This window comes from Cavia porcellus, unplaced genomic scaffold (genome assembly GCF_034190915.1).
Source record: "Cavia porcellus strain 051 isolate PalLab524CR breed Dunkin Hartley unplaced genomic scaffold, mCavPor4.1 scaffold_5, whole genome shotgun sequence".
Taxonomy (NCBI): domain Eukaryota; kingdom Metazoa; phylum Chordata; class Mammalia; order Rodentia; family Caviidae; genus Cavia; species Cavia porcellus.
In genome coordinates this window covers 9,323,596-9,340,989 of record NW_026947488.1, presented here as the reverse complement: position 1 = coordinate 9,340,989, position 17,394 = coordinate 9,323,596, and the positions used below count along the sequence as shown (strand labels likewise).

Sequence of the window (17,394 nt, the reverse complement as noted above, 5' to 3'; positions counted from 1 at the left end):
TCTGGAAATAGCTGAGCCTCTGAAATTGGAAAATTATTTTGTGATTCAAAGGATCGTCTTTCAGGGAAACTTCCGTTAAGTCTACATTGTTTTGAAAGATAGATTTGTGATATTTTGACACAATAAACGCAACAGAGGGAAAAAAATCTCTTATGTTTTAAAAAAAATACTTTTATTTTTACTTTCAAAAGTTTAAAGGATTCCAACAAAATCTGCAACATTTGGATTTAAAATTCTAAATATAATTTCATAGCAGAGAGAAAGCATATTCTTATTTTAATAAATTTATATGTTCCTTCAAATATAAAAATGCAGATGGGCAATTCCAAAATAGTCTAAAAATATAGCCTAAAGATGGGAATATTGTAAAAATACAGAAATATACAGTATGTTTAAGGAAAAGCAGTAATAAAAATATGCAAAAAAGCCACATGTAAACAATTTTAGTGTTGCCTAAGTCTCTATGCATCTTGCATTTATGAAACCACATTTTCTTAGATTTTATATGACATAACAAATGTTATGCAGTCATTAACAAATATGTAATTTTCTGTTCTCCATATAATGGATGGGAAAGTTAGGAAACAGAAAATAGTTTTCTTAAAATCACTATAAATATTTTTAAATTGTGACAATATCAGAACATTTCCCAGCACCAGAGATCCTAAGTTTATATAAAAAGTGACAGTCACAAATTACCATTGGGACACACACACACACACAAACACACATGCACGCACACACACATGTGCCTGTGTACACAGCCTCACCCATTCACATTCTAATACCACAGAGGAAACAGTAATGGGAAAAAATTTCTGGGTACTTTGATCAACTTGAGTCAAATCATTAAGCTATTCTTACAGGGGAACTTCTGACTTCATTAAATTACTTCTTAAAATAGAGCTCTTTCCCAATGTCTCAATAATATCTCCACTGAAACGCATGAAAAATAGTTCTATGAGGACCTGAGGACCTTAACCAACATTTAGCCTTGATTCTATTATTAGGCAGGTTATTTCCCCTAATGTCCCAGTAAACAGAGTAAAGTAAACAGATCGTCATTTTTATCTGTATCAGGACTTTTGCTGTGAAATGTAAACATGCTTCTGAGTTACAGATATCACAGTGAGGTCGGAAGGCAGGTGCAGGAACGTTCGGTGACCTTTACCCTGAGTGCTCTTTCTGTGTGTTGCATGCTGTAGTTTGCTTTCCAACAATGCAGAAGCCACAGCCTCTGGTAGGAAGTTAAAGATCACTGCTCTTGATTTTGGGAAAAAAAGTCTGGAAAATAAAGTACACCCCAGTTACACACCAAAGAACAAATGCGGCCAGCTCCGGTCCATCTGTGGGGTGTGCAGAAGCCCCCACGCTCACCTGAGGACCTCATCTCCGGTGAAAGGCTATGGGCAGCTCCCGGCTGGGCACCAGGATACCCAGGTGCAGCATCTCAACCGGCTGGTTGTCTGTGGCCACGATGTTGTATCTGCGGACAACCTGGAACCCGGTACACAGAAAGGAGGAGTGAGTTAGCGCCGGATCCTCCTGCCTGCGGGACAGCACAGAGCACAACTGCGGACACCAGGGTGGACTTTACCCAGCAAACGGCCAAGTGCAGCTGGAGCTCGGCTAAGCGCCGACCGATACACATTCTTTTCCCAATGCCAAATGGAAGGTGAGCAAAGGGGTTTATCTTTTTCTTCGTTTGAAGCCAACGTTCAGGTCTAAACTGACCAGAGTCTTCAAAATTGTCTTCGTCAGACCCCAGTACGTAAGTATTTAGCATCAACACTGTCTAAAAACCATACAGAAACATGGCATTTAAAATAACCAGAAGAGAACATTTGAATGGCAAAATTTGCAAAGTTGGTTATCTTGCAAATGTAAAAATGAGTCACAAATTCATAGTAACAATGATAATTTTGAGTGCTTAAAATATGCCAGGTAATAAACAGGCATAGAACTTTAAAACTTTGCAATCCATTTTCGTATCACCCTCTTGTGGGGGGGGGAAATCCTTTTAGTCTCCCCATTTCCCAGATGGGAAAGTTGAGGCTCATGGACTTTATATAACTCACTCAAGACACACAGGTAAAAGGGTACTGAACCCAGGTCTCTGTCTCCACAGCCATTGTTCTTAGTTCTATTCTAAGTAAAGTGTCAATTACCCTTTCTGTGGGTTTCATAGGCAAATGCTCCCCTCATAAAAAGGTTCAGGGTGTCTGGTGGATATTCAAACAGTGCACCCTTCACAGTCTGGTAAGGTAGAGAAGAGACCAATCTACTTACCCCCTTTGGTAAGGCATATTCACCCAGAACTGTTGCCTTATCAAGAGTCCGAGTTGTAAATGGCACACTTGGGGTGAGCCTGGAAAACAGGATCAGGGGGAAGGGTGGCTGCAGACCAAGCTCTGTCTGCAGCGTCCATGAGCGTGCACGTGGGGTTCAGCAGGTAAATGGTGCTCGGCCTCAGACTCAGGGGGGAACATGACCGCAGCTCTCCATGAAGAGGAGTCTCTGTCGCTTTCTCCCAACACTTAACGTCTCTTATTTCCTTTGCTTGTCCGATCAGCTTGGCTAAAGAGTAGCCGATCATAGTGGTTTTCATCTTTTCCTGTCTCACCTTGAACCTGTTGGATCTGCGTTTCTCTCACGTACTCTTAATGAAATTAACACTATGACCTTCTCACCTAAAGATGCCAGCTTTCTTTTCAAGAAAGGATATATAAATAATTTCCAAAAGCTATTTCATGCCCGAGGCTCAGATAAAGATTGTGTAACGAAATGTTTCTCTTGTTTATCTCCTCTCCTCCAATCCTGCTCTGGTCTTCATTAGTCCTAAGAGGATCCATTACAGTAGCAGTGGTATTGGTTGAAAGGGAGGAGGACCCTGACTTCCCCAGATTGGACAGCATTTGTCTAAAGGTTTTGGGGAATGAGGGACAGAAATAAATGTGATCTCAAGGTCCTTCGCCCTCATTTGGTAAACGTTTCTAATGAATAGGGGAGCGGTCTGTGAATGGGGTGCTCTGTTCATCGTGGCTTAGACATCAACTCCTACCTCATGGACTCCTTCAGGCAAGCCTTTAAATACGGCATTTTCTTCAAGTCCTCCGCCTGTGGCATCTGATTCTCAGGCAGTACACTCTGAATTTCCTCAAGAAGTTTTTGTTGCACTTGGGGATTTCGGGATAAATTGTAGAGAATCCACATTAAGCTGTTGGCTGTCTGGAAGCCGAACAGACACAAACTTGAATGTTAGCAAAGTAAAAAGCTTCAAGCCTACTGGCCAAGAAGAAGGTGATGGCTGCCACCTTGCTCTGTGACATAGTAGTGACATTTTCTCGAGTGCTCTTATTTGCTGTACCTTAAACAGATCCAATATCTGAAGTCAGACTTACTATGCAGAACGGACCAAGTCAGGATAACTTACCACGTAAGTCAAGACAGAATTTTAAAAATAGTATTTTGCATCAAGAGACACTGAGACACCAGAAAATCTAGCTCAACACAGCTGTTGTTGACACAGAGACTAGCAGATCACCTGTGCCCGATGCCAGGCTGAGGTCGTGTGTTATTGTTGTATAGCACTGTGCGGAACCAGGGGAGGGTCCCTCTCTGTCTTCTGTAAAAACCCTTGTTTTTACTTTTCAAAGTTAAGGAGAAGGAAAAAAAAAATATGGGTGGAACAAGCCGTTATAACCTTGAGCTACCCCCCATCCACCAGAAGTAGTTGTTCGTGTTTGTTTTGAGGCTTTTGCTAATTGAAGCTAAATATTCTGCTGCAAATGATCATCACCTCCTCCTGCCTCAGACACCAAGACACTGTTGCTAAGTTCCAAGTGCCGCTCTCCCAAGAGAGCAAAGTGCAAGGGCATGCAGAGGCGACAGTTATTTATTATTTTTGGAAGACAATGCCTCCAGAGCAGGCTACTTTGTGTCAGGACTGTGGCCTCCGCTGCAAATAAACCATAGATGGTATTATTATGAGTCCCATTGACCAAACAGGAAGAGGGCGTAGCCACCAAATTAAAGACACTTTCAAATCTCTCTGATTCTCCAAAGGTGACTTTCAGAATAGCAATGGCTAAAAATGAGTATAAAATGCATATCTGTATCAGTGAGTCCCTGGCCACAAGCACGAGGTGAAGAACTGTGGCTTACACAGAGGCTGGGACCTCGAGGATGACCGCAGGGATGAAGTGTCCTGGCCTGACCTCCAGGGGGGAGATTCATCACCTCAGCTGGCCTTCTGCTTCTGTGCTCCTCGGCTCAGGTCATTCTCTACCCACCAGCCAGAGCCAGGCGTCTGGACACAGCTTGATCAAGACACTCTCCTGCTTACAGCCCCGGTGCCTTATGGAGCCTCCAAAGGCCCTGGCTAACCCTGCCCACTCGCTTCTGTAACCTGAGTTCTGATGCTCTTGCTGGATCTCACCCCATCTCCCTTTCTGCCCCACGGTCTGCTCTCCTGTGTGCTTTCCTCTCCCTAGTGTGCTCTTCCGGTAGGCTTTCCCCATGTCACTCTGTCTTTCCATCCGGTCACACCGATGGTGCTTTTCTGAGAGGGACACTTCCCTGCACCCCATTCCGTCTCTCTGTGCTTTCTGAAGTGATTGTATTGATTTGTGTATTGATTTGTTCCCATCATACAAATCTCACCGGGAGAAGACTTTGTCTCTGGCTTAGAGAGGTTTCTTAACAACCTGGAAGGGTCCTTGATACAGAGTAGGTATTCAGTGTTTCTGAATTAGTTTCATGTATCCAGTAAGTATTTAGTGGCTGATATCATGTGACACCTGTGCTAAACACAGCTGTGAGCCAAACAAGGTCACACGCCGGGGACTTGCACCTTCCTCACCCCGAGGAGCCTCTCAGGGCTTGCCATGTGATACGAAGGTCAGCACCTCGGCTGACTTTGTGCCTTTCCTGGTCTCCTGGAGTAAGAGGAGAACTGAGGAGGATGCAGCCCCGTGACATAGAAAATCCTACTTTTTCAGTAGGCAAGAAACACCCGAAGGGGAAACACAGGCCAGGAGATTAACTGTCTGCATGCTGCTTAGAGACTCTAAGGCGTATGGAATGTTGGGCCAGTGAAAAGTGTTAATATGCAACACTCCAGGGATAACTCAAAAAAATGAATGAAATGAACGATTAAACCTGCATATTCATAGTATGTGTTTGTGGCTGGAACAGCACTGCATTGGTATCTACTGATTGACCATGTTGGAGACAGAATCTTGATGTTTAAAATTAGCTGCTTCATTTCAATCAAAGTCAAGTTATCCCAAACTCATTGTATTTATAATTCTAAGCAGAAAAAAAAAAAATACTGGGCTGGAAGATGGCATTTCAGTGTTTTTCTAGGAAATATCACCAGCCACAGGTAGGACTTTTGGGGGTAACATGTGCAATGGCCTAAAATATATCTGATTTTAAAACATGTAAATTATTTTGCTCAGTTGTGGAACCTTAATGGCTTCCAATTCCTGCAGTCACATGCCTGGTCGTCGTCCAACACCGGCTGGATTCTAACACAGCTTGCTCACCTGGAGCACACGGAGTCTCCCACGTTACAGGTAAGCACAGAGGGCTGGGCCTCGCACTTCTAGATGGAGCCTTTTCAGTTTTACTGCTAACACTCAGTGCATCCAAGTGAATGATGACTTAAAATGCATCAGAAAAGCACAGCCCAGAATGCGCATCTAGCGCGCTAAGCCCCAGTGCAGACTCACAGTTTCTATGGCACCCAGCTGGATCTCCGTGATGGCAGCGTACAATTCTTTCTTGGAAAGCTGATTGTGGTCATAAATATCTCCAAGGAAATCCATGCCAGGCTGCTGAGAATATTTCTCTAATCGGCTATTAACGCAAGACTTGACTGTCAGAGAAAAGAGAGAGACAGAGGAGAAGTCAACAGAAAATTAAGATACAGAAAAGAAACAAATCAGACCAAAATCTTCCTGGCATTATCTAGAGAATCTTTTCGGGAGCATGGACACTTTGCTAAATAAGCCAACAAGGCCTTCTGGTTAAGCTGGCAAAGATTTGTCCCCATGCAGTAGGACAAGATTGCCTTCGTATGCAGACTCTGAGCCAGGGGTTGGAGCCGGGAAGTTTGCATTTCTAACGAGTCCCCCAGCCATGTGGTTGATGTGCCTCAGGGTCATCTTTTGAGTGGTAAGAGCAAAAGTGGGAGTGGGTTCACATTCAGAATCAGAACTTACTAAACACACATCCACTCACACACACATGGACACACACATGGACACATGTGTTCCATTAAAGTGCCCATGCATGTTGACAGTGGTAAAAATTCTAGCATTTATAAAGTACGTGCTAAGCAGTGTCCCCCTTACTTGTACCCATGGTAACTGCTGGATGTAACAGTGATGTTGATGGCGGTGATAATGGGGGTCACACACAGTAGGGCAGTCAGCACTTGAGCCCTGAAGCCCTCTGCCTGGCTTCTACCCTGACACCACTGCCTACCTGACAGACGGGCCACTGAACAGGAGAACAGGGAGGGCAGGAAAGGCGGCCACAGGCTGCTTGGGGCTGGCACTGTTGATCTCTGATTTTCAAGGCTGATTACTTTTTGGTTAGGTCTTATTTTTGGGATAACTAGGTAGCAGAAATAGCTCCAACCACTGAGATACTGCGGAAGGTCAGATATTTTGATTTTCTGAGAACAACTGCACTGAGGCAGGTGGTATTGTTATTATTCATCCAAGACAAGGTAACTAAAGATGAAACGGTGATTTCACACTGGGCCAAGCCACCAGGCACAGAGGACTCAGGGAGCTCTGACTCCGAGGTGCTCACTTTGACCACTTTTACAGTGCTGGGGACCTAGCTCCGTGGTAGATGAGTTGACTAAATGTGCAAGGCCCTGGGTTCCATCCGCAGTACCCTAAGAATTCTTAGCTACCATTTTTATTTCCAAAGAAGAGCACAGAAATCTGCTACCTGCCTTTCCTTAGAAATCATCTATGCTCCTACAGACAAAGCCTGAAGAAGTCAGAGGGAGCGGCCGGCTCAACAGTAAGATCAGGGTTCTAGACCATGAACCCCCTCCAGGCCTTCCCCGCAGCTCGGCCAGGCTGCTCTGATCGAGGGGCCGGCAGTACCTGAGTTGAAGATGGTGTCCCAGGCCAGGGTGTGCGCCTGCCAGACTCTGGTGTTGAGGCTCTTGTGCAGCTCGACCGGGGTGACCATCATCTTCCCAAAGGTACCCATCATCTGGGAGAGGAAAAGCGCCTTTTCAGCCCCAGAGCTGTCAGAGTCGGTGACCACCCTGCAGGAGGAGCTTCCAAACCACTGCTGAAGGCTGGATTTGGAGGACGCCTGGCCCCGCATGCAGGTCCCGGGAGCAAAGTCCTCCTCCTTCCCCCAGTGGAATAGTTAGTGTGTGGATGTGCTGGGACTTACGAGCTCATTGTGAACAAAAAAAAGGGGACCATGACTTCCCTACTCACTTTGATTTCTAGTAGTTTTCTAAGCCCTAGCATTTCTCAAATCAATTTAATAGTGTTTTCCATACCACACACCATTTAAACCATCCCGGGACTTATCATCTGAAAAATGTCATCAATTGACTCTTAACTGGAACATCCAAAAGAGGCATAAAATATAATTTTATTTTATTAAAGTACCCTTGCCTAACAAAGACACATGGATTTAACTTGCCTTGAAATATGTACAAATATGCACACACACATCAGAATGAATGAATGAACTATTGACATAAAATATGTGTGTGCCCAGCTTCTCGGAAGACACCATGAGTTGTGGTTGTTCAGATACCTAAAGCAATCTCAGGAAAACTGGGGTGAAGGGGCACTTACTGTTTTGATGGCTGTGATGAAGTTCAGGGATTCCTCGCTCACATTCTTCTGAAGGAGCCCGAATCTCTTCTCGTACAGTATGAGGCAGATACCTGTGATTTAAGATAATTATCCTGGTTACACAATGACAGCCATGCTGGCGTCTATGATTAACTGGCTATTAAAGACTTCTGCACCTTGTGAAAGTGTGGTTTTTTTATAGACAAAAAAAGAAAAGAAAAGAAGTCCAAGAACATTAAGGAAAGGCAAACAGCCTGAAAGGAAGGGATGTGGACATTCTCCTCTCTTTCTAGAAGTTATTTTCAGAAGCAGTGACCGGTCCCTAAGGATCCTCTCCTCACAGGCATGCTGTCCTTGGTCAAGTCCATCACACAAAAATCTAGGTCAAGAGTGCGGTTGGGTCAGACTCTGCCCTGCCTTTAGCTCAGCCATATTACTAGAGTTGTGTGTTGGATTCTGCTGCCGCACATGGCCAAGGGGACGTCCCCTTGCGAGGACGGGGCAGGGTGATCGTGCACTGACCATCCGCTGCTTGCCAGGCGCTCTATGAATGTTTCCCCCCACATAGCCACAACATTTTAAAACATAAAACGATCAACTTTCACCATAAAACTTTTTACCTACAGAAAAGTTGAAAGAATGGTAAAATAAATACTTGTGTCCTTTGAACTCGAACGCAGTAATGATTAATGCTTTGCTACGATTACTTGCTCTTTGGATGAATGCACACAGAGAAGGATGTGTGTGCTAAACCAGTGAGACACATCATTTTCAGCCCCTGTCACATTTTATATTAAATAATTCAGCAGTAAACTCCTAGGATGAAAGACATCCTCCTGCACAACCGTTACGCTTCGTAACTAACATCCCTGAGACTCTCATCATTTCCTAATATATCTACTACATTAAAAAATTTTCCCCTTGCCTTAAAAATTATCTTCTGTGACCATTTTCTTTCACAGTCCAGGATCACTGCAAACACTGTTTGATAAGCGAATACTTATCAAACTCTCTGCTTACGAACTCTCTGCTTATGAACTAGGGTACTGCAGGAAGATGGGGAATGACTGACTCAGCGATAGAAAGTGGGAAGCAAGAGCTGGTAACCTAGTCAGGGCCGCTCCGTGGCTTCTCCGATGACCTCCGCCCCCCAGCCCCACTCATTGTGGGCTGCCAGATCAGTACGCTAGGCACACATGCGATGGCTCTGGGAGGTCTGTGGGCTCTTCCATTTTTAAAACTTACTTATATTCCTGGTAATCTCCTTATGGCACTGATTTGGACTTTGAGTTGATGGAAATGTTAGACTTTTCCTCAAGGTAGAACACTGATTTAGAATACTTCAAAACTAAATAGACAGTGGTAGGCAGTCATGGAAAATACTATGTTGTATATATGCATGTATAAACTTTGCAAAATACCTATTCACCAGTTGATTATTGTTTTACAAAAGCATAGTAAAACTAAGATAATATTTTCTTATTTGTGAATATTGAGGTTTAGTAGCTATTTGGCCCCCATTGTAAAACACACCCAAAAGCACATTTTTTTCCTTAAACAGTGGATTGTGGTGCTATGGAAGCAGGGAGCTGGCCCACCTGCCTGCCAGTAAGTACAGGTAAAATGTTACCCCAAGTGATGTTTTTCCATTGTGGTGGATTTTGTGGGTGCACATTGCAAACTGAGTCCACAGAATTTCCCACAGCATTCTTCACCATGGACGAATCTCTCCCGGAATTTCTTGCTTCTGCGGGAGTTTGTCATTGGTGTCACGTGTGGCAGACATTGTTAACGCCCTACCTGAAGTTCAGTCTCCCTCATTCCTTCCCTACGAGAGCCCTGATTTTATTTGGGGTGCCTGTATCCATCCCCAGACAAGAGGTCAGGATTGACGTAGGACTGAGCCTCCAGCTCACAAGCTAAGGATACATAAGAAACGGCTGGAAAGGGCGCAGGGCCCTCGCGAGCCGGTGCCCGGGCAGCTGTGGCCTGCCTTCCTCCAGGGCTCTTAAACCATACGCTCATATATATATATATATTTTTTTGGGGGGGGGGCTGGCAACAAAATGCTTCTTCTCTTCCTTAATCTGAACACTTCCAGGGGACAATTTCCAAAGCACATACTTCTTTACTCCCTGATCATCATTCCCTCCTGCTCCTCCATATCTTCTGTGAAGTTCTTTCTTACTTTTGCTGGATCTTCTGTTTAACTCTAAGTGAGGATGATCTAATGGAGCCTGCATCTAGGGCAGCTCTGCCCGGCTTCTCTCCGCTACCAGCCACAGTGATCCAGTTCTTCTGACCATAGCAGCCCCTGCCAAACACACTCCACCAAAGCTCCCCGCTGCTCCAGGCTCAAATCCAAACTTCTGTCTCTAGCTCAAGAGCTGGCTGCTGGCCCCCTCTCACCCTCTCTCCTTCCCAAATCTGCTCCTATAGACCATGGTCCTGCAGTCTAGGGCTTCTCACTTTTTTAGCATCCAAACTTCTCAACTCTGGAACATTCCTTCTTGCCGCACTGACAACTCACTGTTCTGTCCCTACCAGCACTGTGTCTGGCATATCACAGGTGTCCAATAAATGTTTACTGAATGACTCCATAAACAATCTTAGTGCAAAAAACAACCTAAGTAACAAAATGAAGCATTGAGAAAAATGCATGTGGCCTTTTCTTAGTTGGGGTAGCATGCATCTTTCTGGAAACCTGTCAGTATGGTTGTCCTTTATCCCCCAAACCATTTGCAAAACCAAGTGCATGAGTTTGTGCAAACAGCTTACTTTCAAAAGACCATTTGTTCAGTTCGCTGTACAAGCCTTCAATGTGGCCTCTTCCATCCCGGAGCTCATCTATTCTATCCATAAAGTCAGCCAAGACCTTAAAAGAAAGCAACAGCAAAAGACACATTGTAACACCAAGAAAAGAAAACAAAAGTTTTCAGGAGTGAGCTAAGGTAAGGGCTTGTACATGTACCACCCTGAGTGTGACCCATTGCAAAGTAGGACTAATTGTACATTCTCCTTGGGAAGTCACCTTGTCCCCTCAAGACCTCATCCTGGGTGTTTTCCTGAGCTCTCCCTGCAGCCACCGTGAGGCTTAAGTTTCAGTTTTTGATCTAAAAGTGATTCTGGCAATTTAAGAAAACAAAAACATTTCTCTTGATCAGAATGGAGGGGAGATAAACCACAAGGAGGGACTGGCCAAGTTGAACAGGTGAAGGATGGTGACACTGTCTCTATCCTGAGGTTTCCATTTTCCTTCCAAATTTGGGTGAAAACACAGCATTTTGTTGATTAGTTGTTTTTGTTATGCATCTTGAACTTACAGACACATCTGCAAATTCTGTTGGGGAACTGGATCACTGAATCACTAGCTCTGTGATCCTGGGCAGTCCCCTACGTCCTTAGATGCTAGCAGCAACAACCAAAGTCCTGGATGGCTAAAGCTTCACACTGAGTGGGGTCAAAATCGCACTGGGCACTGCAAAGGGTAATATCTTCGCTGCTCCCCACAGCGGCCCCAGGAAGCAGTAGATACTGTTCTGGTTCCACTTTCCTACTTAAGAACTTAGAAAAACGAGGCTTAGAGAGGTTAAATCACTGACCCTTGGAAAGGGAGCTGATAAATTGCCATGTAGGACCCAAAGCCCGCACAGCTAACCAGTGTCTGGTTAGTTTGCACACGTAGTGCATTGGAGAAGTACTTTGAATTTGCTGTTAACAGATGAAGAGATTTCATGTGACATATGGATTTCTCACTACCTATCAAAGTAATGCTAACAGCGAGGTTATTACGAGGTGACCGAGCTGTGCATTCCTGTGTGGTAGGAGTTCTCTGGATCTGGGGCAGATGCTCCTTCGAGGAAGGGCACACACTAAAGTCCTTAGTGCGCTGGTCTTGCTAGTCTATGTTAATTATGTAGCCCTTAGAAGTGTCTAAGTTTGTAATCCCTCATCTGTGTGGGCTGAGACCAGCTCACAGTAAACATGCTACGTGAAAGAATAGGATGTGAGCACTACTTGCTTCAAACTACCTGTGGCTAAGGAGTATTTTCTGCACACTTTAGCATGGCACTAAACTTGCAAAGATCTCCTCTCTGTCCACATTCATTCCGGAGAAACCCTCACCCTAACTGCGCTGAACGTGGACTCTCTCAGCACATCGTGCCATTTCATGCCTATATATTTAGGTTGCTCTTCTCTCCTCCTGAATGCTTTTCCCCACATTGTGCTGTAGATGCCTGCTCATCCTGCTAAACCCAACTCAAAAGTTACTACTGAAGAACTTCACAGACATTTTTTATCCGATCTTGACAGCACACTGGTGGGATAAGAACTGGGCCCCCACTGTAAGACTGAAAATCCAAGGCTCAGGAAAGGCTGGTGGCACACTCAGACCCCTACGTGGTGGGTGGGAGGCTGAGTCTCAAATGCAAGATTGTGAAATAAGAAAGTCTGTGCTCATAACTGTTCCTTCATTGTAGTGTTACTTGAAAAGGGATTAAAGGAGACAGCAACAAGGTTTTGAGACAGAGTGATTGGAGACAGAGAAGACCCCTGGATCGTCGCATTATGTGGTTTTCCTTCTAGGGTTTAATGGTGTCACTTGGAAGGTCCACTAACATCCTGTGTCCTTGAGAGACCCCGGAAAGCTGACCCCAGTCTGCAAACCTCATTGATTTTGCTGTCCAGCTTCATAATTTCCACTGGTTTCATTAATTTCTTTTGAAAAACGCTCCGGACCCTCTGCCAGTCTTCTCCTTCCCTGGGGAGAAGAAGGATTATATTAAGAATAAAGGAAAAGAAGGGATGTGTTCAGCCGGAGAGCTTCATGGGCCAGAGAGCAAAGGAGCTCTGAGAACATTAGCATTAAGGTATTCAGGGCTGGGTTGTTAACAGGACCCATGGAAAGCACTGTCCTCTTAACCTGGGATCCTGTGAGGAAGATGAGGCCCATATTAAGTGGGTTCCTGGTTTTTGATGAGCTCTCTTGGGGGGTGGGTAGAGGCCTCAAATCCCAGCAAAGGAACAGGCAATTGGGGTTTGTTTGAGGACAAACTTTTTTTTCCCACTTACTGACTTGGGCATCACAGTTTTATTTTTAAAAACAACCCTCAAATGTGCAGTTTTCCCATTTACTGGTAACAATAACGTTCCGAGGGCAAGCGGGAGTCGCTGGTGCAGTGCAGCCCTTTCCTGGGCCCAGCCAGGTCTGTACCACTGCTCCGAACTGCACCGGCCCTGAGTAGGGGTTTGGTATCCGTCCTGCACGAGAAACCTTCGGCCTCAGGAAGCTCTTTCCCCCGCCCTTCCCGGTTTCCAAGCGGACCCTTCCACCCCTTGCCTGCAGCCTGGACTCACAGGATCATCAGCCCGTAGCCCTCCCCGCGGTAGTCGCGGTAGGCTTTCCACGGCTTGATCTCCAGCCGCTGCGGATAAGCGCTCTCGGTGCGGTACAGCCCTTCCAGCAGGCTCGGCGAGCCGAGGTGCACCGAGTCGAAGGAACCCAGTTTCATCCGGAATATCTCGCCGTACTTCTTGTGGTACTCCACCTGCGACGGGCAGGCACGCCGAGGAATCAGGGCGCATCCTTCGCAGGCTCAGGGGGCGCCTCTGCCAGTCCGCGGTCGCCCTGACTCCAGAGCGCACCGTGCGCCCTGCGCACCTCCGGGGTTGGGGTGGGAGTCTCAAGGCCACCCCGGGGGGCAGAGCGGGGGGATCCGGGAATCGGGGGTGTTTACCAGAATGTCGTGCTGCTTCTTCAGGCCTCCTTTCCAGAGAATCTGCAGCAGACTGCCCAGCAGTGGCCAGTTGGTGGGGCCGGGCAGGACCGCCGCATCGTGCGTCTCTCCAGGTGCCATGAACGGGCAGGGGGGCACCTCCCGCAGCGGAGGTGGCACCTGCGTCCTGGATGTCACAGGTCTCAGGGGCTGCTCAAGGCCACGCAGCTGCTGCAGGAAGGCTGCCAGCAAGCGGCTCTTGCTCAGAGGCGAGCTCATGGTAGCTGGGGGCGCGCGGAGGGGAAGGGCGCAGGGACTGGACAGCGCGAGGAAGGAGGCGCCTGATGCTAAGCGGCAAACAGGGTCAGCGGGTAGGACCAAGGGGACGCAGCAGGGGCCGAAAGAGGAGGTGGGTTTGGCAAGGATGCTCCACGAGGGTACAGGACGCAGCGGCCCCCGGGTGCGGCTGAGAGCCCTGTGCTGCCTGCGCTGCTGGGGCTGGGGTTTGGCAGCCCTTGTACGAGGGAAGGGCGGCCCAGCTCCTGGTCTGCACGCCTGGCTTCTCGAGCCCGGAGCCGCGGGGTGGCGATGGCTGAGAGAGGAGCAGAGATGCTGCAAAAGCCGGCGCTGCCGCGGGGCCGCCCCATGCTCTCCAGCGCGGGACCTCCTATTTATCCGGACGCACCCGGCTCCGGGCGGCCAATGAGCACCCAGGTGGCCAGGCCCCGAGGGACGCGGGACGCAGGGGCGGTGGAAAGGGGATGGAGTCAGCAAGGTGAGCGAGGGCGCCTGGGCCCCGGTGACCGCTGCGCGGGCGCTGAGAGCCGCGGACTCCACCCCGGAGATAACCCGAGGCGCAGCGCGGTTCACCGGGTTTGAGCGCGCGCCCCGCCCTCCCCGACGGCAGCGGCGGCCAGAGCTCGGCGGGCGCTTGCACAACCGCGACGCAGGCGGGCGAGGTCTGGGGGCGGCGGGGGGGGGGGGCGCCTCGAGATTTCCCAAAAATGCACCCGAAGAGGGGCGCTCACCTTCCGGAGGCACCGGAGTTTGTAGGATTTCCCGGCTGGCTGCTTCACGTGGGCTCTTGTGAGGATGCAGGTGGTGAACGAATGGAAATCGCCTGCACCGGGCTCGGGCCCACAGTCGGCCTCGGTGAAGAGTCCCGGTCGCCGTGGTTAGGAGACCCGGTTCGGCGAGCCTGGGGTACCAGCGCTGAAATTCCTGCAGGGCCCCCACCTGATCCCAACCACCTTGCTTCCCTGGCGCCTGACTGGGCAAATCCTTCCCTGTTATATCTCCTGTGAAGTTTGTTTCTTAAAAACTTTCGTAGTCCAAATGGAGCTTGAAAGCTATCATTTCAGATTTTTCCTTTGAAGTTAGTGAATATTTACACCAATAAAAATAATAGCCATCGATATGCACATATACAGGAAAAAAAGAAAAAAGTACTGAAATTCATTGCAAACAATGTATCTAAGGGTGTACCGTAGCTTAGCACACTTTTCTTTTTTCTTTCTTTCTTTCTTTCTTTTTTTTTTTTTTTTTTTGAGACAAGGTTTTGCTATGCAGTCCACACTGCGTTGAACTCACTTTGTAGCCCAGGCTGGCCTCGAACTCACAGTGATCCTCCTGCCTCAGCCTTCCAAGTACAGGGATTACAGGCATGTGTCACCATGCTCCATTTAATACAATTGTTTTCCATACACATTTTTATATTGTCTTTGGGCTATTTGTCTGGTTTTCAATCTGTATATATTATGATGCACTTTATAAGGTCTTACAAATAAATAAATTACTGCTGGAAACATAAAAGGGGGAGAAGGGAGATGGTAAAGAAGGGAATAGAAATGTGTTACGGAGGTGTGCTAGTCTCCCACAGTGAATGTAATCATTATGGGCTGTGACATACACTAATAAAAGTGGGAAACTATACATTGCATATTATATAGCATATACTATAGATTTACATACTTTAATATGTACTATTTATACACTATGTGGACTATAAACTATGCTTACGTACCATATGGTATATGGTATACAAATGAAAGCTTGCTGGGGCTTATGATACTCTTAGACACTGCATTAGATAATTTCTGTTTAAGACAGAGTCTTGCTGATTTGCTTAGTCTGACTTCAAACTCATAATCCTCTCCCTCAGCTTCCTCAGCAGCTGGGATTTCAGGTGCAAACCACTATGCATGGTTCAAGCTGGAACATTTACATCAGTGTTCCCATTTTGTTTGCACCCTAGCCCATTGTCAAAAACAGAAAGCAAAAGCCAACACAAAACTTCCTAATACTTAGAGTTAAGCAATCCCCCCAAAGCCTTATTCTTAATGGCCTGGAAGAGGTTCACAGGGACTCTTTTCTGACTCCAGCCTGAGCCCTTACCATAGACAACCATTTCACCGTGTTATCTTTGTATCATCTCTTCTAACCTGGAATATCTCAGAAGGTGGGAACTATTCCTAAGTGACAGTGTTTCCCAGAGCGGGTAGGGTAGGAGCACAGTGGCTACCTTAGCAGTATTTGGCGGTGGTGGGGCTTGGTATAAATATTTCATATGCCGATGAGGGTGCAGGAAAAATAGCCCGAACAAGAAGACTCACCGGCTTTGCCTCCGGGTGCCTTCCTTGTGCCTGGATGTAGTAAACGCTTCACGAATCCCGCTCTGATGGCCTGTGGCTCACTGGCATTCTAGTCAGTGAGTTCTCATTCCCACAACCTTTGTTTCTTTTCTCTCTCATCAGGATCAGATTAGCTAGGCTTAGGGCTGGGTCACTCTAGGTGTTCTAAGAAGATGCTCAAAGGTACCAATCAGGAGCCATAATAGCCAACAAGGAAATTCAGGGACACTGGTTTCCACGTGCAGCAGGGAAAGTCTTCAGTAACTTTTACACTAGGATGCAGAGGAAAATGTGACCAATTCAGTGGAAGTCCACTGACTCTTGACAAGGTGTGGCTAAGTTAAAAATGACTAGTTTGAGCCCAGCCCTGGAAACTCACCCTCCCTCGTGACGTGACCCCTGTGAGTTGTCTGGACAGGGGACCCTTCAAGGAATTCCTACTGAGAGGCCCCCCACGGGCCTCAAATCCCACCTCCACTCTCACTGTGGAGACAAGCCCACATCTGTGTTGTTCTGGGAAATCTCACCAGGTCCCCGGTAGTGGATGCTTACACACTCCAGCCCCATCCCACCGAGCAGCCACCGATGATACTTGTGAGTGTGTAATGAGGGTGTGTCTGTTGGAGGCCAAGTCTGATTTCTGTGCCCCGGGGATACCAGCCCTTTCAGAGATACAGAACAGACATAAAGTTTTATGCTTCTAACCTGAGTTAAACCAGAGCATAAGCCCGAGGGCTCCTTTTTGACGGTGGAAATTTGGAGGACTGATTTTGTAGCTGTTGAATTGACAGTATTCGAACACAACCCCTCAGAGTTGTGAAATAGCAAAGGCCACAAGCCAAGCTCAGGGCACTGCAATGGGGATCATGCAGGTAACGTCTGCACATGGGAAAGTGCCGGGGAGAATTACTTCACAGCATTCCTGAGCTGCAGGAATTGCTTTTTCAGATTACGCAGAAAGCGGACAACTTAGATGTCTCAATTATTACTCATGTGCTGAGCTGAATAGTTGTAATTTTGACCCAGGAAACTGTATAATTGAATAAAGTTGAAGCAGATTAGCAAAGGATATTGTGAGCTCAAATCCCAGCTCAGCCACACAGCAGCCAGTTACAGCAAGGCCAGTTTGGTATTTTTCTAAGTCTCAGTTACCTTCCTTCAAAAAGTTCAGCTAGAGCATGGTTTCTCTCATATGAGAAA

The 17,394-nt window shown here is 46.9% G+C and overlaps 1 protein-coding gene across 1 annotated transcript; it reads right to left on the bottom strand.

Moving 5' to 3' along the window:
• Window positions 1–202: 202 nt before the first annotated feature.
• Window positions 203–14,195, bottom strand: LOC100728021 (1,25-dihydroxyvitamin D(3) 24-hydroxylase, mitochondrial). Its single transcript, XM_003463652.3, has 12 exons — window positions 13,586–14,195; window positions 13,206–13,396; window positions 12,516–12,609; window positions 10,626–10,722; window positions 7,848–7,939; window positions 7,131–7,242; window positions 5,736–5,881; window positions 3,062–3,228; window positions 2,290–2,368; window positions 1,598–1,795; window positions 1,378–1,497; window positions 203–1,284 (listed from the first exon to the last, which is right to left on the bottom strand). The coding sequence occupies exons 1-11, from the start codon at window positions 13,841–13,843 to the stop codon at window positions 1,387–1,389; spliced, it is 1,545 nt and encodes a 514-aa protein (XP_003463700.1). The 5' UTR covers window positions 13,844–14,195; the 3' UTR covers window positions 203–1,284; window positions 1,378–1,386.
• Window positions 14,196–17,394: the final 3,199 nt, after the last annotated feature.